The sequence below is a fragment of the Pongo abelii genome, chromosome 1 (genome assembly GCF_028885655.2).
Source record: "Pongo abelii isolate AG06213 chromosome 1, NHGRI_mPonAbe1-v2.0_pri, whole genome shotgun sequence".
Classification (NCBI taxonomy): Eukaryota; Metazoa; Chordata; class Mammalia; order Primates; family Hominidae; genus Pongo; species Pongo abelii.
This window is the reverse complement of record NC_071985.2, coordinates 70,230,656-70,254,231: the sequence shown is the minus strand read 5'-3', so window position 1 is coordinate 70,254,231 and position 23,576 is coordinate 70,230,656. Positions and strand designations below refer to the sequence as shown.

The following is a 23,576-nucleotide window of genomic DNA, read 5'->3' as shown; positions in this document are numbered from 1 at the left end:
TTGTCAAGATTGATAAAAATGCAAAACCACACTACGTGTTTACAAAATTTTATCTATCTATCTGCATTTTTATGTTTTTGAAATGGGGTCTCTGCTGCCCAGACTGGAACACATTGCTGCAATCACCACTCATTGCAGGCTCAACCTCCTGGGTTCAAGTGATCTTCCTGCTTCAGTCTCTCAAAGCAGCTAGGATCACAGGTGCACACCAGCACACCCGGCTAGTTTTTTAAAAAATTTTTGTACAGACAAAATGTTGTATATATCTTTAAATTGTCTCCTTCAAATGATATCACTTTATGTATAACATTAAAACTTTTCCTTTTTCCCATGCCAGCCTTTTAGCTATTGTCATTTTACTTTTTAAATACATTGTAAACCCTGCAATCCAATTCTTGGATTGGATATCAAAAATATCCAGTTCTTGTTATTTTTGCTTTATAGTCAATTATGTTTTAAAGAAATTAAAAATGAGAAATGTCTTTTATGTTTACTCATATATTTTCCATTCCAGTGTTCTTCATTCCAATGTATAAATTGGGGTTCAGCAAACTTTTTCTGTAAAGAGCCAAAAAATAAATCTTTTCAGCTTCGTAGGCCATATGATCTGTGGCATTTATTCAACTCTGCTGTTATAGCATGAAAACAGCCACAGACAATAGGTAAATGAATGCAAGTAGCTGTGTTGGATTTGGTTCACAGGGCCAAAAAAGAATTAATTTTTTTTCTGTCACCCTTCGCCCCGTTTTCTTGTAACTGTAGTTACAGGTTTGGTAGACCATTGGATGTTGTTCTATTGCTCACTGATACATTTCTTACTCTCAGTCTTTACTGTGTCTCATTTGAGTTCGTTTCTACTACTATGTCTCCAAGTGTACCAGTCTTGTTCAGTTTCTAATTCACTGTGTTTTTCTTTTTTTCTTTTTTTTTTTAAGACAGAGTCTCACTCTGTTGCCCAAGCTGGAGTGCAGTGGTGCAATTTCGGCTCACTGCAACCTCCGCCTCCCAAGTTCAAGCGATTCTCCCACCTCAGCCTCCTGAGTAGCTGAGATTACAGGCATGTGCCACTACGTCCAGCTAATTTTTTAAATTTTTGGTACAGACAAGGTTTCACCGTGTTGGCTAGGCTGGTCTCGAACTCCTAACCTCAGGTGATCTGCCCGCCTCTGCCTCCCAAAAGTACTAGGATTACAGGCGTGAGCCATGGCACCTGGCCCAGTGTGTTTTTCTTCTCTAGAGTTTGACTTGGGTCTTTTTTGTATCTTCCATTTTTTTCCACATTATAGTCAGGTTTTTCTACCTTCTTGAATAGAGTGCTCTTTAAACAACTGCTTTAATATCCATGTCTTATGATTCTATCATATATATAACTTTTGAATTCTATCTGTGTCATTTCTGAATCTGTTTATATTGATTTTTTTCTCTTGATTACAGGTCATATACATTCTTTGTATCTGGTAATTTTTTATTGAATGCCAGACACTGTGAATTTTACATTGTTGGCTTAATTTCTTTTTTTATTATTACTATACTTAAGTTCTGGGATACATGAGCAGAATGTGCAGGTTTGTTACATAGTTATACACGTGCCATGGTGGTTTACTGCACCCATCAACCTGTCATCTACATTAGGTATTTGTCTTAATGCTATCCCTTCCCTTGCCCCCCACCCCCTGACAGGCCCCAATGTGTGATGTTCCCCTCTCTGTGCCCATGTTCTTATTGTTTAACTCCCACTTATGAGTGAGAACATGCAGTGTTTGGCTTTCTGTTCCTGTGTTAGCTGAGAATGATGGTTTCCAGCTTCATCCATGTCCCTGCAAAGGACATGAACTCATTCTTTTTTATGGCTGCATAGTATTCCATGGTGTATATGTGTGTTGGCTTAATTTCTTCCCTTTCTCCTTTTCTTCCTGTCTTTTTTTAGGGGGTAGGGAGATGCAGTTTAATTTCCCAATTTTTTTTTTTCTTTCAGTGTTCCTTTTAGGTTTATTAGGCTGGTCTGGAAAAGCCTGTGGTCTAGGTCTGGTTTGGCTCTGCTATTTAGGCAATACCTAATACCTTCTGAGATTATTGATGGACTTGATGTTGCATGTGTTAGGATCTTTCCATTATGGCTGCTGAGAACACAAACTGTTTTGTCCCAACGTAAGATCTAATGATTATTCTGCCTGCTGCTTTCTGGTAGTTTTTCCCTGGCCTTGGTAGTTTGCTGACACACACAGGAGTCAGATGACTACTCATTTCAAGACTCAAGGAGACCTCTCAGCAGATCCTCAGTTTCTCTCTCTCTCTCTGCAGCTGCCTCCTCTCTGGTACTTTATATCCATAAATTTTAGATGACTGGCCTTTCTGAGTTCTGAACTCTGTTTTCTCAACTCAGTAAGACTACCTGGTTCAGTCTGGATTCCTCCTTCTCATACTACAGCCTGAAAATTCTTTTCAGACAGTGAGCTAAAGCACTTACAGTTTGCCTTCTCTCAGGGGTCACTGTCCTGGGATGCTTGTTCAATGTCTGAAAGCTGTTGTTTCATACATTTTGTCCAGTTTTCCAGTTGTGTAAGGCAAGAGAGTAAATATTCTTGTCGAAAAACACCATGACTGAAAGCAGAAATTTTGCTACTCTTAAATCTTTGGTCATGTGTTCCTGCTTTTCATACCTTTTGATATCCGAGCTCACCTAAGACTTCCTGTAAAATCACATTATTTAATTAAAAATTATTCTTTTTCCTCTCTAATAGACACTATAGTCTTATGATCAGAATTTCACTTTTTAGAATACGCTGTCAAATCCTCCTCGAACATAACTCATCACAAAAGTGTAGAACACATACCACATGTTACTCTGCTAGATGCTAAAAATGCAAAGATGAATAAAATAACGGATTATGCCTCCTTTTTCTCTGAATTTTTTGAAATCTATGTTTTTAAGATCTAGAACAGTGCTATTCAAAATGTGGTCTACCTACTGGTGCCAATTTGAAGGGTTTGCAGCAGTGGACTACACTGTAAGGAGTTTGTTCCAGAGTATTCAAGCAGCTACGTTGCTGAACACGTTGCTTAGCTCACCTGAATTTTTTTTTTAAGCAGGACTTTCTTGAAGGAAGCAATGTGTTGGTTTAGATGCCAGAAAAAGGGCCTTCTTTCATTGTAGGCAGGTAATAAGCCGTTTATAGACCAGCTACGAGTACACATCTCAGAGTGCTTAGCATCCCCTTCCTTGGCTATTAGGAAATTTCAAGCATCGCAGTTCCAGCCATTTTACTTAAATGCTTATTTCTTCTTAATTAAAACTAATTACTTTGGCTTTTATTTCATTTTTTTTATTATACTTTAAGTTTTAGGGTACATGTGCACAGCGTGCAGGTTTGTTACATATGTATACATGTGCCATGTTGTTGTGCTACACCTATTAACTTGTCATTTACATTAGGTATATCTCCTAATGCTATCCCTCCCCCCTCCCCCCACCCCACAACAGGCCCTGGTGTATGATGTTCCCCATCCTATGTCCAAATGTTCTCATTGTTCAATTCCCACCTATGAGTGAGAACATGTGGTGTTTGGTTTTCTATCCTTGCGATAGTTTGCTCAGAATGATGGTTTCCAGCTTCATCTATGTCCCTACAAAGGACATGAACTCATCCTTTTTTATGGCTGCATAGTATTCTGTGGTGTATATGTGCCACATTTTCTTAATCCAGTCTATCATTGATGGACACTTAGGTTGGTTCCAAGTCTTCGCTATTGTGAATAGTGCTGCAACAAACATACATGTGCATGTGTCTTTATAGCAGCATGATTTATAATCCTTTGGGTATATACCTAGTGATGGGATGACTGGGTCAAATGGTATTTCTAGTTCTAGATCCTTGAGGAATTGCCACACTGTCTTCCACAATGGTTGAACTAGTTTATCCTCCCACCAACAGTGTAAAAGCATTCCTATTTCTCTACATCCTCTCCAGCACCTGTTGTTTCCTGACTTTTGAATGATTGCCATTCTAACTGGTATGAGATATTATCTCATTGTGGTTTTGATTTGCATTTCTCTGATGGCCAGTGATGGTGAGCATTTTTTCATGTGTCTGTTGGCTGCATAGATGTCTTCTTTTGAGAACTGTCTATTCATATGCTTCGCCCACTTTTTGATGGGGTTGATTTTTTCTTGTAAATTTGTTTAAGTTCTTTGTAGACTCTGGATATTGCCCCTTTGTCAGATGGGTAGATTGCAAAAATTTTCTCCCATTCTGTAGGTTGCCTGTTCACTCTAATGGTAGTTTCTTTTGCCGTGCAGAAGCTCTTTAGTTTAGTTAGATCCCATTTGTCAATTTTGGCTTTTGTTGCCACTGCTTTTGGTGTTTTAGACATGAAGTCCTTGCCCATGCCTATGTCCTGAATGGTATTGCCTAGGTTTTCTTCTAGGGTTTTTATGGTTTTCGGTCTAACGTTTAAGTATTTAATCCATCTTGAATTAATTTTTGTATAAGGTGTCAGGAAGGGATCCAGTTTCAGCTTTCTACATATGGCTAGCCAGTTTTCCCAGCACCATTTATTAAATAGGGAATCCTTTCCCCATTTCTTGTTTGTGTCAGGTTTGTCAAAGATCAGATGGTTATAGATGTGAGGTATTATTTCTGAGGCCTCTTATTCTGTTCCATTGGTCTATATCTCTGTTTTGGTACCAGTACCACGCTGTTTTGGTTATTGTAGCCTTGGTATAGTTTGAAGTCAGGTAGCGTGAAGCCTCCAGCTTTGTTCTTTTGGCTTAGGATTGTCTTGGCAATGCGGGCTCTGTTTTGGTTCCATATGAACTTTAAAGTAGTTTTTTCCAATTCTGTGAAGAAGGTCATTGGTAGCTTGATGGGGATGGCATTGAATCTATAAATTACCTTGGGCAGTATGGCTATTTTCACGATATTGATTCTTCCTATCCATGAGCATGGATTGTTCTTCCATTTGTTTGTATCCTCTTTTATTTTGTTCAGCAGTGGTTTGTAGTTCTCCTTGAAGAGGTCCTTCACATCCCTCGTAAGTTGGATTCCTAGGTATTTTATTCTCTTTGAAGCAATTGTGAATGGGAGTTCACTCATGATTTGGCTCTCTGTCTGTTATTGGTGTATAGTAATGCTTGTGATTTTTCCACATTGATTTTATATCCTGAGACTTTGCTGAAGTTGCTTATCAACTTAAGGAGATTTTGGGCTAAGATGATGGGGTTTTCTAAATATAGAATCTTGTCATCTGCAAACAGGGACAATTTGACTTCCTCTTTTCCTAACTGAATGCCCTTTCTTTCTTTCTCCTGCCTGATTGCCCTGGCCAGAACTTCCAATACTATGTTGAATAGGAGTGGTGAGAGAGGGCATCCCTGTCTTGTGCCAGTTTTCAAAGGGAATGCTTCCAGTTTTTGCCCATTCAGTATGATATTGGCTGTGGGTTTATCATAAATAGCTCTTATTATTTTGAGATACGTCCCATCAATACCTAATGTATTGAGTGTTTTTAGCATGAAGGGCTGTTGAATTTTGTCAAAGGCCTTTTCTGCATTTATTGAGATAATCACTTGGTTTTTGTCTTTGGTTCTGTTTATATGATTTACGTTTATTGATTTGCATATGTTGAACCAGCCTTGCATTCCAGGGATGAAGCCAACTTGATCATGGTGGATAAGCTTTTTGATGTGCTGCTGGATTTGGTTTGCCAGTATTTTATTGAAGATTTTTGCATCCATGTTCATCAGGGATATTGGTAAAATTCTCTTTTTTTGTTGTGTCTCTGCCAGGCTTTGGTATCAGGATGATGCTGGCCTCATAAAATGAGTTAGGGAGGATTCCCTCTTTTTCTATTGATTGAAATCGTTTCAGAAGGAATGGTGCCAGCTTCTCTTTGTACCTCTGGTAGAATTTGGCTGTGAATCTGACTGGTCCTGGACTTTTTTTGGTTGGTAGGCTATTATTGCCTCAGTTTCAGAGCCTGTTATTGGTCTATACAAGGATTCAACTTCTTCCTGGTTTAGTCTTGGGAGGGTGTATGTGTCCAGGAATTTATCCATTTCTTCTAGATTTTCTAGTTTATTTGCACAGAGGTATTTATAGTATTCTCTGATGGTAGTTTGTATTTCTGTGGGATCAGTGGTGATAGCCCCTTTATCATTTTTTATTGCATCTATTTGATTCTTCTCTCTTTTGTTCTTTATTAGTCTTGCTAGCGTTCTATCTGCTTTGTTAGTCTTTTCAAAAAACCAGCTCTTGGATTCATTGATTTTTTGAAGGGTTTTTTTTGTGTGTGTCTCTATTTCCTTCAGTTCTGCTCTGATCTTAGTTATTTCTTGTCTCCTGCTAGCTTTTGAATGTGTTTGCTCTTGCTTCTCTAGTTCTTTTAACTGTGATGTTAGGGTGTCAATTTTAGATCTTTCCTGGTTTCTCTTGTGGGCATTTAGTGCTATAAATTTCCCTCTACACACTGCTTTAAATGTGTCCCAGAGATTCTGGTATGTTGTGTCTTTGTTCTCATTGGTTTCAAAGAACATCTTTATTTCTGCCTTCATTTTGTTATGTACCCAGTAGTCATTCAGGAGCAGGTTGTTCAGTTTCCATGTAGTTGAGCAGTTTTGAGTGAGTTTCTTAATCCTGAGTTCTAATTTGATTGCACTGTGGTCTGAGGCACAGTCTGTTATAATTTCTGTTCTTTTGCCTTTGCTGAGGAGTGCTTTACTTCCAACTATGTGATCAATTTTGGAATAAGTGTGATGTGGTGCTGAGAAGAACATATATTCTGTTGATTTGCAGTGGAGAGTTCTGTAGATGTCTGTTAGGTCTGCTTGGTGTAGAGCTGAGTTCAATTCCTGGATATACTTGTTAACTTTCTGTCTCATTGATCTGTCTAATGTTGACAGTGGGGTGTTAAAGTCTGCCATTATTATTGTGTGGGGGTCTAAGTCTCTTTGTAGGTCTCTAAGGACTTGCTTTATGAATCTAGGTGCTCCTGTATTGGGTGCGTATATATTTAGGATAGTTAGCTCTTCTTGTTGAATTGATCCGTTTACCATTATGTAATGGCCTTCTTTGTCTCTTCTGATCTTTGTTGGCTTAAAGTCTGTTTTATCAGAGACTAGGGTTGCAACCCCTGCTTTTTTTGTTTTCCATTTGCTTGGTAGATCTTCCTCCATCCCTTTATTTTGAGCCTATGTGTGTCTCTGCACATGAGATGGGTCTCCTGAATACAGCACACTGATGAGTCTTGATTCTTTATCCAATTTGCTAGTCTGTGTCTTTTAATTGGAGCATTTAGCCCATTTACATTTAAGGTTAATATTGTTATGTGTGAATTTGATCCTGTCATTATGATGTTAGCTGGTTATTTTGCCCGTTAGTTGATGCAGTTTCTTCCTAGCGTCGATGGTCTTTACAATTTCGCGTGTTTTTGCAGTGGCTGGTACCAGTTGTTCCTTTCCATGTTTACTGCTTCCTTCAGGAGCTCTTGTAAAGCAGGCCTGGTGGTGACAAAATCTCTCAGCATTTGCTTGTCTGTAAAGGATTTTATTTCTCCTTCACTTATGAAGCTTAGTTTGGCTGGGTATGAAATTCTGGGTTGAAAATTCTTTTCTTTAAGAATGTTGAATATTATCCCCCACTCTCTTCTGGCTTGTAAAGTTTGTGCAGAGAGATACACTGTTATTCTGATGGGCTTCCCTTTGTGGGTAACCTGACCTTTCTGTCTGGCTGCCCTTAACATTTTTTCCTTCATTTCAACTTTGGTGAATCTGACAGTTATGTTTCTTGGAGTTGCTCTTCTCAAGGAGTATCTTTGTTGTGTTCTCTGTATTTCCTGAATTTGAATGTTGGCCTGCCTTGCTAGATTGGGGAAGTTCTCCTGGATAATATCCTGCAGAGTGTTTTCCAACTTGATTCCATTCTCCCCATCACTTTCTGGTACACCAATCAGACGTAGATTTGGTCTTTTCACATAGTCCCATATTTCTTGGAGGCTTTGTTCGTTTCTTTTTACTCTTTTTTCTCTAAACTTCCCTTCTCACTTCATTTCATTCATTTGATCTTCAGTCACTGATACCCTTTCTTCCAGTTGATCGAATCAGCTACTGAAGCTTGTGCATGCATCACGCAGTTCTCATACCGTGGTTTTCAGCTCCATCAAGTCATTTAAGGTCTTCTCTATGCTGTTTATTCTAGTTAGCCATTCATCTAATCTTTTTTCAAGGTTTTTAGCTTCTTTACGATGGGTTTGAACATCCTCCTTTAGCTCAGAGAAGTTTGTTATTACTGGTCGTCTGAAGCCTTCTTCTCTCAACTCGTCAAAGTCATTCTCCATCCAGCTTTGTCCGTTGCTGGTGAGGAGCTGCGTTCCTTTGGAGAAGAGGCGCTCTGATTTTTAGAATTTTCAGCTTTTCTGCTCTGGTTTCTCCCCATCTTTGTGGTTTTATCTACCTTTGGTCTTTGATGATGGTGATGTACAGATGGGGTTTTGGTGTCGATGTCCTTTCTGTTTGTTAGCTTTCCTTCTAACAGTCAGGACCCCCAGCTGCAGGTCTGTTGGAGTTTGCTGGAGGTCCACTCCAGACCCTGTTTGCCTGGGTATCACCAGCGGAGACTGCAGAACAGCAAATATTGCAGAACGGCAAATGTTGCTGCCTGATCCTTCCTCTGGAAGCTTCATCTCAGAGGGGCACCCGGCTGTATGAGGTGTCAGTTGGCCCCTACTGGGAGGTGACTCCCAGTTAGGCTACTCAGGGGTCAGGGACCCACTTGTGGAGGCAGTCTGTCCGTTCTCAGATTTCAAACTCCACACTGGGAGAACCACTACTCTCTTCAAAGCTGTCAGCCAGGGACATTTAAGTCTGCAGGAGTTTCTGCTGCCTTTTGTTCAGCTATGCCCTGCTCCCAGAGGTGGAGTCTACAGAGGCAGGCAGGCCTCCTTGAGCTGCGGTGGGTTCCACCCAATTCGAGCTTCCTGGCTACTTTGTTTACCTACTCAAGCCTCAGCAATGGCAGGCGCCCCTCCCCAGCCTCGCTGCCACCTTGCAGTTCAATCTCAGACTGCTGTGCTAGCAGTGAGTGAGGCTCCGTGGGCGTGGGACCCTCTGAGCGAGGCATGGGATATAAACCTCCTGGTGTGCCATTTGCTAAGACTGTTGGAAAAGCGCAGTATTAGCGTAGGAGTGACTTGATTTTCCAGGTGCCATCTATCACAGCTTCCCTTGGTTAGGAAAGGGAATTCCCCGGCCCCTTGCGCTTCCCCGGTGAGGTGATGCCTCGCCCTGCTTCGCCTCATGCTCTGTGGGCTGCCCCCACTGTCCTGCACCCCCTGTCCAACAAACCCCAGTGAGATGAACCCAGTACCTCAGTTGCAAATGCAGAAATCACCCATCTTCTGCATCGCTCACACTGGGAGCTGTAGACTGGAGCTGCTCCTATTCGGCCATCTTAGAACCTCTCGGCATTTATTTTATGGCTGATAACTGGTTTGGGGGACTTCTTAGCAACCACAGTCTAGGATGGTTTTATTTTTACCCTGGCACAGACTTGGAATTGGAACAACTCTGGCAATAAAGAGAATGCCTGTGGGACACCATTTAGCTTAGTGCTGGAAGGAAATAGAAGCACTTATGGGCTCTTCTCTGGGATTTCCGTTATATCCAATTTATTTTTATGACATTTCTAGAAATAAAGCATCCCTTCGTTGTTCATAAGTATATTTTCCCTCTCTCACTTACCTTCATCCTGACAAGATTTATTTTATCTCAATTCATGATTCCCCATTTCCTTTCCATTTGTTGACTGGTTTCTAAGTCTCATCTTCTCTGATTAGCCATTGGTAATTGTCGCTACCTAACAGAAAATGATTGTAACACATATTAGTATAGAACTAGAATGGGGGAGAGAAGGCAGTGAGTATGAGCACCCCTTGAAAAGATGTTTGTGTACTCTTTCTTTTTCAGTGGAAAGCTCACCAGAGATCCTAAAGAATGAAGATTTTTCTAGCAGCCGTGCTATTACATTGTACAAAGACAAGAGTCAAGAATCCATGGACCAGCTGTCTTTGATTTTGTCTTATGAGTGCCAGATTTCTCAGAAGCTCTACATTCCTCGAAGTACAGCCACTGCTGCCTTAGGTGCTGCCGCACGGTTAGCTACATCCAAGAGCCTCCTACACTGGTACCCCAGTGTGAAAAGGATGGAAGCATGAAGGAGGGAGGGAGGAGGGAGAAAAACAGAATCCAGCCACTTAGGCCTTGATGAACTCCCAGGCCAAAATGAGGAGGTATCGAAGCAAAATAGTATCTTGATCCTTGATACTTTTGTCTTTCTGTGACTATATGTTAGCTTTATTATGGTAACAGTCTACTTTGATGTGTAAGTATTGATATTTACTGTTAATCTTGATTTTTCTTGATTTTGTTTTATTCTGTGTCATTTTGTTCACCTTTGTTTTTAATGTAGTTTAAAGGAATTTGTTTTTTTGTGTTTCTGTTTTTCTTGTACATTATCATGACTGATAAATGAAAATTGAAAAACTAATGTTTGTGATCCATATTTGGCAAGACAAAATAGTCTCACATCCTATCTCCAGAAAAAAAGGATGTCTGACTCTTAGGGCTGCTTTCTAACTTGAAGACTTCTATATCATAGAACATCATTATGTCTTTGAAATATTGGGATCAATAAGAAAATCTACACCCTGAAGCTTTGGTCATACAAATACTTTTACATTTCAAAAAAATTAAGCTGTTTGCAGTAAAGGCAATTTCTGAAATGTAGCTGAGCCATCTCTATAATTATCACAGTTCCCAAGAGGCTTAATGTAGCAATCGTTCAACAGTGGCATTGTTTAAGCATTTATATAACATGACGTTCTCTGAGGTCAGATTCTGTGAAATGTGATAATGGTAGTCTGTTAAGCTCATAGTATAAATCATCAAAAAAGACTGAAGGTGAAATTTTAAAATGTGAGTAATGTTAGTTAATTTTTTTTTACCAGACTTATAACCAGATTTTAAAAATATTTTACTCACAGAATTAACCCCCAAAACAGAATCATTTCTTAGAAGTAAAATCTGAGAAAGAGATGTAAATAGCATGCTTCATGTAACAAGGTTCTCACCCACATAGCTGCTCTTCTAAGGCCTCCTTTTTTTGGCACTAAATGACAGAGCTGGTCTCCTGGTTCCTCTCTCTTTTTCTACAATAAGGAATTTCTCCTCTTTCCTTCTCAACTACTTAATTAGCAAAATATCCACTAAGGAAGGGAGTAGGAGGGGGGTAAATACAGAAATACATTAAGAGTATTATCATGAGACAAAGGTAAACCAAAAGTCTTTACTGATCATTTTCTGTTTAAAAGCCTTAGAGAAAACATGTTTAAATGTCGTACAATTTAAAAGCTCAGATTCACCTCTAATTCCAATATATCTATAAGAATAAGGATACACTAATTGACAAAAAAAGACAAAAGTAATCTGGAAACATCACTGATAGTTAATCCAACTGATGAAACAGTTTTGGGCTTTTGTGATTTTGTATCAGACATCTTTATTGGAGAAGGCAGGTGGAGAGTTATATGGAGGGTCAGTGGACAGTTAAATATAATGTGATCGTTAAATATTATATATATATGATGCTTAATTGGTATGAACCGGTGGAGCTGCTTTTCATATAATTTTAGATAATTAGACAAAATGTTTCAAAAGAAGAAAATTCATTGTGAAGTGATGGCATTTTTGATTCTTCCTTTAAAGAAGAAGCCAAATCTGATATTATATTTTACTTTTCCAGGTGAACACTAAACTGGGTTTGGGGCAAGATGAATCTGGTAGAAGCAGTATGTCATAAGGGTTGATGGAAATACACATTTAGTAAGCCAAACTGTAACCCTCTCTATAATAGCACCCAGATACCAGAAGGAAGTCTGCCAAAGCTGGGTAGCCTTTTTGCAAGTTTGATAGTTGGTTTCATAATCTGATTGATAGGGACTAATTTTACACCTTGCAAACTGGATGGGGATTATGAAATAACTGTGCTAAGGCTGTTTCAGAATCTCATTTGCCTGTGGCTGGATAGAGAATCATTTAGACAAAACTATCTCAAACTTCTTTCAAATGAGTGTCAACACACTTTGAAAGAAGCCTATTTAGTAACTAATGATTAATACCTTATTTCAGTTGGTGTGAATAAAGAGCCTTTCAGAGGCTTGTAATGTTGACTACTTGGCTTTGACTAGGATAGCCACCCTGTCAATCTGTTTACTTCTTATACTCTCTCCCAAAAAGGTGGGCTTTGTCTAGTAAACTAAACTGTCAGCAAAGAATCAAAGTAGATACATCATTTGAAAATGAGTAGATTTCTGTATATGGGCAGGAACAGTGATAAGAAAAATGTACAAAAGATATGTAGATGCTATGTGTTTTAGAGTTAATTTTATTTTATTGTCAAAAGATGGGCTGACATCTATACTTTGAACAGTTCCCTGCCCCACCCCCAACATTTTTGGTATTCAAGATATGTTTGCAGTAATGGAGGTCCCCAGTGAATGTTGAATGGGAAATGGGAGCCTGAGGTATGTGAAAGGAAATGAGTGAGAACATAAAGGAAAATCCTGGTGCTAAACTCCTTAGGGATGGAAGAGGGACTGGCTTTACTAAAAGCGACTCTGGTTTCACCTCCAGTGGCTTGTAGCCAATACTACCCATCTCCCATCCAAAAATACCCCAAAAGCCTGGGGTGGGGAGTGGCTCATGCCTGTAATCCTAGTACTTTGGGAGGCTTAGGTGGGTAGATCGCTTAAGGCCAGGAGTTCGAGACCAGCCTGGCCAATATGGTGAAACCCTGTCTGTCTCTACTAAAAATACAAAAATTAGCTGGACTTGGTGGCATGTACCTGTTAGTCCCAACTACTCAGGAGGCTGAGGCACGAGAATCATTTGAACCCCGGAGGCCGAGGTTGCAGTGAGCCAAGATCACACCACTGCACTCCAGCCTAGGCGACAGAGCAAAACTCCGTCTCAAAAAAAAAAAAAAAAAAAAAAAAAAAAACCCACGAGATATCAAAAGAGGAGCCATTCCAGCAGCAAGCAGCCTTGCCCCTCTAAACTTCACGTGTGAGACGTCAGTTGCCCATTTCAAGGCATGGGGAGTAACTAGAGGCTTCTGCCCACAATCAGCCCATGTCTAACCTAGAGACTTAGAATTACAGAATTTTGATTTAGAAGGGAACTTACATGAGGAAATTTGAAGTCTAGAAAGATCAACTTGACAGCAGCCAGAGGTGGCTGGCAAGATGGCTGAATAGGAACAGCTCCGGTCTGCAGCTCCCAGCAAGATCAACACAGAAGGTGGGTGATTTCTGCATTTCCAACTGAGGTACTAGGATCATCTCATTGAGACTGGTTAGACAGTGGATGCAGCCCACTGAGGGTGAGCCAAAGCTGGGGAGGGCATTGCCTCACCCAAGAAATGCAAGGGGTTGGGGATCTCTCCCCTAGCCAAGGGAAGCCATGAGGGACTGTGCCATGAGGAACTGTGCCATGAGGAATGGTGCATTCCAGCCCAGGTACTACACTTTGCCCATGGTCTTCACAGCCGACAGACCAGGAGATTCCCTTGGGTGCTTATACCACCAGGGTCCTGGGTTTCAAGCACAAAACTGGGCAGCCATTTGGGCAGACAGCTAGCTGCAGGAGTTTTTTTTCATACCCCAGTGGTGCCTGGAATGCCAGCAAGACAGAACTGTTCACTTCCCTGGAAAGGGGGCTGAAGCCAGGGAGCCCAGTGGTCTAGCTCAGCGGATCCCACCCCCACGGAGCCCAGCAGGCTAAGATCCACTGGCTTGAAATTATCGCTGCCAGCACAGCAGTCTGAGCTCGACCTGGGACACTCGAGCTTGGTGGGGGGAGGGGTGTCTGTCATTACTGAGGCTCCAGTAGGCGGTTTTCTGCGCACAGTGTAAACAAAGCCGCCAGGAAGTTAGAACTTGTTGGAGCCCACTGCAGCTCAGCAAAGCTGCTGTAGCCAGACTGCCTCTCTAGATTCCTCCTCACCAGGCAGGGCATCTCTGAAAGAAAGGCAGCAGCCCCAGTCAGGGGCTTATAGAGAAAACTCCCATCTCCCTGGGAGAGAGCACCTGGAGGAAGGGGGAGCTGTGGGCGCAGCTTCAGCAGGCTTAAACGTTCCTGCCTGCCAGCTCTGAAGAGAGCAGCGGATCTCCCAGCACAGCACTCAAGCCCTGCTAAGGGACAGACTGCTGCCTCGGGTGGGTCCCTAACCCTCATGCCTCCTGACTGGGAAACACCTCCCAGCAGGGGTCGACAGACACCCCATGCGGGAGAACTCTGGCTGGCATCTGGTGGGTGCCCCTCTGGGATGAAGCTTCCAGAGGAAGGAACAGGCAGCAATCTTTGCTGTTCTGTAGCCTACACTGGTGATATCCAGGCAAACAGGGTCTGGAGTGGACCTCCAGCAGACCTGCAGCAGAGGGTCCTGACTGTTAGAAGGAAAACTAACAAACAGGAATAGCATCAACATCAACAAAAAGGACATCCACACAAAAACCCCATCCAAAGGTCACCGGCATCAAAGATCAAAGGTAGATAAATCCACAAAGATGAGGAAAAACTAGCTTGAAAAGGCTGAAAATTCCAAAAACCAGAATGGCCTCTTCTCCAAAAATCTCAACTCCTCTCCACCAAGGGAACAAAACTGGATGGAGAATGAGTTTGATGAATTGACAGAAGTAGGCTTCAGAAGGTGGGTAGTAACAAACTCCTCTGAACTAAAGGAGCATGTTCTAATCCCATGCAAGGAAGCAAAGAACCTTGAAAAAAGGTTAGACGAATTGCTAACTAGAATAACCAGTTTAGAGAAGAACATAAATGACCTGATGGAGCTGAAAAACACAGCACGAGAACTTTGTGAAGCATATACAAGTATCAATAGCCAAATCGATCAAGCAGAAGAAAGGATATCAGAGATTGAAGATCAACTTAATGAAATAAAGCAAGAAGACAAGATTAGAGAAAAATGAAAAGGAATGAACAAAGCCTCCAAGAAATATGGGACTATGTGAAAAGACCAAACCTATGTTTGATTGGTATACCGGAAAGTGACAGGGAGAATGGAATCAAGTTGGAAAACACTCCGCAGGATATTATCCAGGAGAACTTCCCCCACCTAGCAAGATAGGCCAACATTCAAATTCAGGAAATACAGAGAACACAACAAAGATACTCCTTGAGAAAAGCAACCCCAAGACACATAACTGTCGTATTTACCAAGATTGAAATGAAGGAAAAAGGCAGCCAGAGAGAAAGGCGGGGTTACCCACAAAGGGAAACCCATCAGACTATAAGCGGATCTCTCTGCAGAAACCCTACAAGCCAGAAGAGAGTGGGAGCCAATATTCAACATTCTTAAAGAAAACAACTTTCAACCCAGAATTTCATATCCAGCCAAACTAAGCTTCATAAGTGAAGGAGAAATAAAATCCTTTACAGACAAGCAAATGTTGAGAGATTTTGTCACCAGCAGGCCTGCCTTACAAGAGCTCCTGAGGGAAATACTAAATATGGAAAGGAACAACTGGTACCAGCCACTGCAAAAACATACCAAATTGTAAAAACCATCGACACTATGAAGAAACTGCATCAACTAATGGGCAAAATAATCAGCTAGCATCATAATGACAGGATCAAATTCACACATAACAATATTAACCTTAAATGTAAATGGGCTAAATGCCCCAATTAAAAGACACAGACTGGCAAATTGGATAAAGAGTCAAGACCCATCAGTGTGCTGTATTCATGAGACCCATCTCATGTGCAAAGACACACATAAGCTCAAAATAAAGGGATAGAGGAATATTTACCAAGAAAATGGAGAGCAAAAAAAAGCAGGGGTTGCAATCCTAGTCTCTGATAAAACAGACTCTAAACCAACAAAGATCAAAAAAAAAGAAGGGCATTACATAATGATAAAGGGATCAATGCAACAAGAAGAACTAACTATCTTCAATATATATGCAAACAACACAGGAGCACCCACATTCATATAGCAAGTTCTTAGAGACCTACAGAGACACTTAGACTCCCACACAATAATAGTGGGAGACTTGAACACCCCACTGTCAATATTTGATCAATGAGACAGAAAATTAACAAAGATATTCAGGACTTGAACTCAGCTCTGGACCAAGTGGACCTAATAGACATCTACAGAACTCTCCACCCCAAATCAACAGTATATACATTCTTCTCAGCACCACATCACACTTATTCCAAAATTGACCACATAATTGGAAGTAAAACACTCCTCAGCAAATGCAAAAGAATGGAAATCATAACAGTCTCTCAGACCACAGGGCAATCAAATTAGAACTCAGGATTAAGAAACTCACTCTGAACTGCACAACTACGTGGAAACTGAACAACCTGTTCTTGAATGACAACTGGGTAAATAATGAAGGCAGAAATAAATAAGTTCCATGAAACCAATGAGAACAAAGATACAACATACCAGAATCTCTGGGACACAGCTAAAGCAGTGTTTAGAAGGAAATTTATAGCACTAAATGCCCACAGGAGAAAGTGGGAAAGATCTAAAATTGACACCCTAACATCACAATTAAAAGAACTAGAGAAGCAAGAGCAAATAAATTCAAAAGCTAGCAGAAGACAAGAAATAATTAAGATCAGAGCAGAACTGAAGGAGATAGAGACACAGAAAACTCTTCAAAAAATCAATGAATCCAGGAGCTGGTTTTTTGAAAAGATCAACAAAATAGAAGACCACTAGCTGTAATAAGAGAGAAGAATCAAATAGATGCAAAAATGATAAAGGCGCTATCACCACTGATCCCACAGAAATACACACTACCATCAGAGAATACTATAAACACCTCTGTGCAGATAAACTAGAAAATCTAGAAGAAATGGATAAATTCCTGGACACATACACCCTCCCAAGACTAAACTAGGAAGAAGTTGAATCCCTGAACAGATCAATAACAGGTTCTGAAATTGAGGCAGTAATTAATACCTTACCAACCAAAAATAGCCCAGGACCAGATGGATTCACAGCCAAATTCTACCAGAGGTACAAAGAGGAACTGTTACCATTCCTTCTGAAACTATTCCAAACAATAGAAAAAGAGGGACTCCTTCCTAACTCATTTTATGAGGCCAGCATCATCCTGATACCAAAACCTGGCAGAGACCCACCAAAAAAGAAAATTTCAGGCCAATATCTCTGATGAACATTGATGCAAAAATCCTCAATAAAATACTGGCAAACCAAATCCAGCAGCACATCAAAAAGCTTATCCACCAAGATAAAGTTGGCTTCATCCCTGGGATGCAAGGCTGGTTCAACATATGCAAATCAATAAACATAATCCGTCGCATAAACAGAACCAATGATAAAAACCACATGATTATCTCAATAGATGCAGAAAAGGCCTTTGATAAATTCAACATCCCTTCATCTTAAAACACTAGGTATTTTAATAATAAGTAGGTATTGAGGGAATATACCTCAAAATAATGAACTAGGTATTGAGGGAATATACCTCAAAATAATAAGAGCTATTTATGACAAACGCATAGCCAATATCACATTCAATGGGCAAAAGCTGGAAGCATTCCCTTTGAAAACTGGCACAAGAAAAGGGTGCCCTCTCTCACCACTCCTGTTCAACATAGTATTGGAAATTCTGGCCAGGGCAATCAGGCAAGAGAAAGAAAGAAAGGGTATTCAGATAGGAAGAGGGGAAGTCAAATTGTCTGTTTGCAGATGACATGATTGTATATTTAGAAAACCCCATCATCTCAGCCCAAAATCTCCTTAAGCTGATCAGCAACTTCAGCAAAGTCTCAGGATACAAAATCAATGTGCAAAAATCACACATTCCTATACACCAATAATAGCCAAATCATGAGTGAACCCCCATTCACAATTGCTACAAAGAAAATAAAATACCTAGGAATACAACTTAGAAGGGATGTGAAAGACCTCTTCAAGGAGAGCTACAAACCACTGCTCAAGGAAATAGGAGAGGACACAAACGGAAAAATATTACATGCTCGTGGATAGGAAGAATCAATATTGTGAAAATGGCCATACTGCCCAAAGTAATTTATAGATTCAATGCTATCCCCATCAAGCTACCATTGACTTTCTTCACAGAATTAGAAAAAACTACTTTAAATTTTATATAGAACCAAAAAACAGCCCATATAGCCAAGACAATCCTAAGCAAAAAGAACAAAGCTGGAGGCATCACGCTACCTGACTTCAAACTATACTACAAGGCTACAGTAACCAAAACAGCATGGTACTGCTACCAAAATAGATATATAGACCAATGGAACAGAACAGAGGCCTCAGAAATAATGCCACACATCTACAACCATCTGATCTTTGACAAACCTGACAAAAGCAATGGAGAAAGGATTCAGTATTTAACAACTGGTGTTGGGAAAACTGGCTAGCCATATGCAGAAAACTGAAACTGGACCCCTTCTTTATATCTTATACAAAAATTAACTCAAGATGGATTAAAGACTTAGATGTAAGACCTAAAACCATAAAAATCCTAGAAGAAAACCTAGGCAATACCATTTAGGACATAGGCATGGGCAAAGACTTCATGACTAAAACACCAAAAGCAATGGCAACAAAAGCCAAAATTGACAAATGGGATCTAATTAAAGAGCTTCTGCACAGCAAAAGAAACTATCATCAGAGTGAACAGGCAACCTACAGATGGGAGAAAAATTTTGCAATCTATCCACCTGACAAAGGGCTAATATCCAGAATCTACAAGGAACTTAAACAAATTTACAAGAAAGAACCCCATCAAAAAGTGGGTGAAGGATATGAGCAGACACTTCTCAAAAGAAGACATTTATGCAGCCAACAAACATATGTACAAAAGCTCATCATCACTGGTCATTAGAGAAATGCAAATCAAAACCACAATGAGATACCATCTCACACCAGTTAGAATGGTGATCATTAAAAAGGGAACAGCAGATGCTGGAGAGGATGTGGAGAAACAGTAATGCTTTTACACTGTTGGTGGCAGTGTAAATTAGTTCAACATTGTGGAAGACAGTGTGGCGATTCCTTAAGGATCTAGAACCAGAAATACCATTTGACCCAGCAATCTTATTACTGGGTATATACCCAAAGGATTATAAATCATTCTTCTATGAAGACACATGCACACGTATGTTTATTGCAGCACTATTCACAATAGCAAAGACTTGGAACCAATCCAAATGCCCATCAATGATAGGCTGGATAAAGAAAATGTGGCACATATACACCATGGAATACTATGCAGCCATAAAAAAGGATGAGTTAGGTCCTTTGCAGGGACATGGATGAAGCTGGAAACCATCGTTCTCAGCAAACTAACACAGGAACAGAAAACCAAACACTGCATGTTCTCACTCATAAGTGGGAGTTGAACACATGGACACAGGGAGGGGAACATCACACACTGGGGCCTGTTGAGGGGTGGGGGGTTAGGGGAGGGATAGCATTAGGAGATATACCTAATGTAGATGACGGGTTGATGGGTGCAGCAAACCACCATGGCACATGTACACCTATGTAACAAGCCTGCACATTCTGCACATGTATCCCAGAACTTAAAAAAAAAAAAAAAGATCAACTTGCCTATGGTCACACAGTTTGAATTATCGTATCTGCTGATTCCTAGCTCAGTGCCCTTTCCACAGGAAATATTGCAGCTCCATCTTGTGTACTTGAAATGATTTGATGCCAGAAGACACAGCTTTGATAGATCAGTCCATAAGAAAGGTGCTTGTTGGTGGTGTTGGGGCAAGGGACTAATTGGCAGGCTTGGTCATATCCTTGAATGTGGATACTTAAATAGTGGGCCAGTTCTACAGCTGAAGAATCTGAAAAAGGGATAGGATAGCATAAGGAATGAGAAACCAACTTCTTACAGAGAAATCTTTCTGAAGCTTTCTATTAACATTTATACTAATAGGCATTTCTAACATTTTTGATATCTTTTCATAATCTCATATACAGTCCAATGGATAGCATTCACTATATGCCTTATTTATAATTCTGCAGGAGCTGTCACTAAGATGTTGAATATATTTCATTTCCTGAAGCCCATTCAAAGCTTGACCTTTTCCAAGATTGCAATCAATGAGCATAGCTGTATGAACTAAATCTATGTACTTTGAACTTAGCCCCATTCCTAACAAGTGGCATTTGTTTCATTTGGACAGTCACCAGTCATTCTAGCAAGTTTTAGGTCCCACTGGCCTCTTGAAACCAGAATCCCTTAGATACTTGTTTTAACTGTGGACAGAAGATGTTGTAACTATTCAGTCAAGGAATTCTTTAATATTTAGTATCATAATTGACTTGTGTGCCACTTTTCATGTGAAATTGAGTGACCGTACCTCAAAACTGAATAGAGAATTTATTCACAGCTAAATTTTCTTGGTTTTTTAAGCTTTGTTTTCAGGAAATGCTTTTAGCTTTCTGTTTGGCCTAAACTTTGTTGTATGTTTCCATTAAAATTTTTTAATTTATGGAAAAGTTATAATAAACAATATTTATTTGATTTTAACTTCTTGGTGCAATTTAAATAAATAATCTGATGATGAAGCCAAATGTATAACTCCATCTCTGCCCTCTAAACTTTTGTTACAGAACTAATGGGAAGTTGTTGGAATCAAGAAATGATTAGCTTAATCTTTAATCTTTGGTTAAAGATTACCATTTTGTTTGATTTAAATACTTACGTATGTAACAGGATTTTGTTTGATTTAAATACTTATGAAGTTGGAATTCATTTTTTCAAAAATGTCTCTGTTTCTTTGTAAATTAGTGGTGTTGATTCTATAGAAATGAACATTTCATTTAAATATGTAAAGCACTTGAGTAAAATGCAAAATTGGTGTAGTTAGAAAACAGATTTGACTCTTGACTAAACCATTTGTCTTCATTTTTGGCATGACCTCTTTATTTTCAAAGTACTGGCCTAGTCAGCCTTTCTTATATTTTAGATAATTCCATGAAATTGGAAATTCATTAATGTTGGAGCCACTTCTTAAGTACCTGACAGCTACATTTCAAAGAATTATTTATCTTTTGTATAGCAATGTGTCAAACTCTAAGTCATCATCTAGGTTCTTAAATTCTCTTTTGAATCTGTTCCACACACCAAATACCAAACCTAATTCTGTCTTGCAACTATAACTCAGTGCTCATTCAGCTGCCTCCTTGATTTACTGATTCCACATTCAGAGCCTTTGCTGCAGTCCAGCTCTTCTGCCTAGAGCAGAACATTTCCAGATGGTTCTGAAATTCCAAACTTTTCCTTAATCTGTCATTCCACTGGACCATAAGTAGAAGCTGTAAACAAGTTCAATTCGTTACTTACTAGAGCAAATGGTTCCCTGACAAAAGCATTCATTACTGCAGTGTTGTTACTCTGATAGAGAATCTCTTCTGATACCATATATATGAAAACACCTTTCAGTTAAATAAGATGGTATGTACCACTTAGGATACTGACTGTTAGACAAAGAATATCCTCATGTATTTCCTCTTCATGATACCCTGTTTGACATGAGTATAATGTCTAAGACTTTTCAAGTTTCTACATGTTAGGGACCAGTGATCTCCAACTTTTATGGGGTCATTAACTTTCTTTTTAGAGACAGGGTCTTGGTCTGTTACCCAGGCTGGAGTGCAGTGGTGCACTCATAGCTCACTGCAGCCTCAAACTCCTGGGCTTAAATAACCCTCCCACCTCAGCCTTAGAGTAGCTAGGACTTCAGGTGCATGCTACCATGCCTGGCTAATTTTCTTTTTTTTTTTTTTTTTAATTTTTATTAGGGACAGGGTCTTGCTATGTTGCCCAGGCTGGTCTTGAACTCCTGACCTCAAGCAATCCTCCCGCCTCAGCCTCCCAAAGTCCTGGGATTACAGGCATGAGCCATCATGGCTGGCCCAGACTTTCTTGAATAGAAGTTCAGAAAAATCTCCCTCTTGCTCAAGCCCCACCTCTGCCCTGTGTTCCTCGCCTAGATATGAACTAGGAGTAGACTCCTCCTGGCTACTCCCAGCCCTTCATCCTGTGATCTGAGAGACAAAAACAAATAAAAAGATAATAAATAATAAAAATAAAAATGCCCCTTTATCAACTAAGACACTAAGGTTAAAAAAACAAAAGTTACCTATGGGTCAAGAGTTCAAGAGCTCAGTTGACATGATACCTTCCTGAATGCCTAGGTGACAAGGAAAACTACACTTTTGCTAAACCCTCTAACAATAGGAGCTATCAGACTCCTCCTAACTGATTTCCAGCCCTACAAACATTCTTTTCTGATAAGCACACCTGCAGACTCTAAGCCAGTTTCAGCCAGCTTATAGAGGCTGTACACAAACTCTGTGTTCTATAGTTCACCTTTTAATGTAAAGAGCCAAATTCTACCTCATTTTAATGTTAAAAGCCCACTCTAGAGTGAACATGAGATGTGTGTTACACATATGTCTATCCATTGGGCATGTGCTCAGCCCCTCCCCTTCATAAATATGTATAGCTTTTCTGCCAGTCCTGCTGAATGTATATGACTATTATGTGATACAGCCCAGTGAGCTATCAAACTCAACCTCTCTTCCCCTCTCAGAAGAGGGAGAACCTTCATCCATGCTGGAGACTATCTCTTCCCTGTTTGCAAACTGATACCACCAATAAAGCTCTCCTTTTTACTATTTAGCCATCCTGGTGATTTTGGATGACATGCCTCACATTCAAGGCCTGTCAAATTCTGCCTCCTCATTACCTCATTAGTCCCTCTTTCTCTGTAGACCTGCTGCCACCCTAGGCTAAGCCACTTCCATGTCTTTCCTGGCATGTGGTAGATGCTCAGTAAATTTTATTGACTGATAGAATGAGTAGATAGGACAGAGAATAGGATATAAATTAAGGCCAATTGAAATCTTGATCTTTTTTCTGCAATGCTGTGTTCTGAATATCTATAAAACAGAAGACTTATTGGGAAGAGCCTAATCAAACATGAGCAAACATCCCATTTAAACTTTGCATTTAGAATTGGATGAAAAGCACGTCCTCCAGATAAGAGTTCTGAGTAGAAAGGCAGGAAGTATTTTGTTAAGGTTACTCTTCTGCAGAAACCATATTTGATCATTTTTCTGGTTGGGTTTGTGAAGGAAACTGTCCCCCCAAAAAAGCAATTTGACATTTTCTGCTTTTCAGCAACAGCCTCTTAGTCTCCCCAGAAAACATTGATTTACCAAATTGGCTCCTTTTAATTTATTGTTCCTCATTCTCTGAAGGCTTACCTCTGACTTCATGGTTTATTTTCCAGAAAATTTTTCTAACACCACAAACCCCAGTGCAACAGGTAAACAAGTCAAAAGAAATTCATTTAAAGCTGCCCTTTAGAGTTAATATTTATCTTGAAATTTAACTTCTTTTTGTGGACCTTCTGGTGGTCTTAAAGTTTGTGGCTAAATCAAGGGATGTGTGTGTGTGTCAGAGAGAGA

General features: G+C 40.0%; 1 protein-coding gene across 6 annotated transcripts in view; it reads left to right on the top strand.

The window, feature by feature from the left end:
- TDRD5 (tudor domain containing 5) overlaps window positions 1-20,661 on the top strand; it is a 106,296-nt gene extending 85,635 nt beyond the window's left edge. For 3 of the 6 annotated variants that reach the window (XM_054550571.1, XM_054550565.1, XM_054550560.1), the window contains one exon: window positions 9,959-10,529. In XM_054550571.1, the coding sequence (XP_054406546.1) occupies window positions 9,959-9,982 (24 nt within the window). In that variant the 3' untranslated portion in view covers window positions 9,983-10,529. Of the gene's footprint in view, window positions 1-9,958; window positions 10,967-20,120 lie in introns of those variants that run through there. The other 3 variants (XM_054550544.1, XM_024254930.2, XM_054550538.2) reach the window with 2 other exon arrangements.
- The last annotated feature ends 2,915 nt before the right edge of the window (window positions 20,662-23,576 follow it).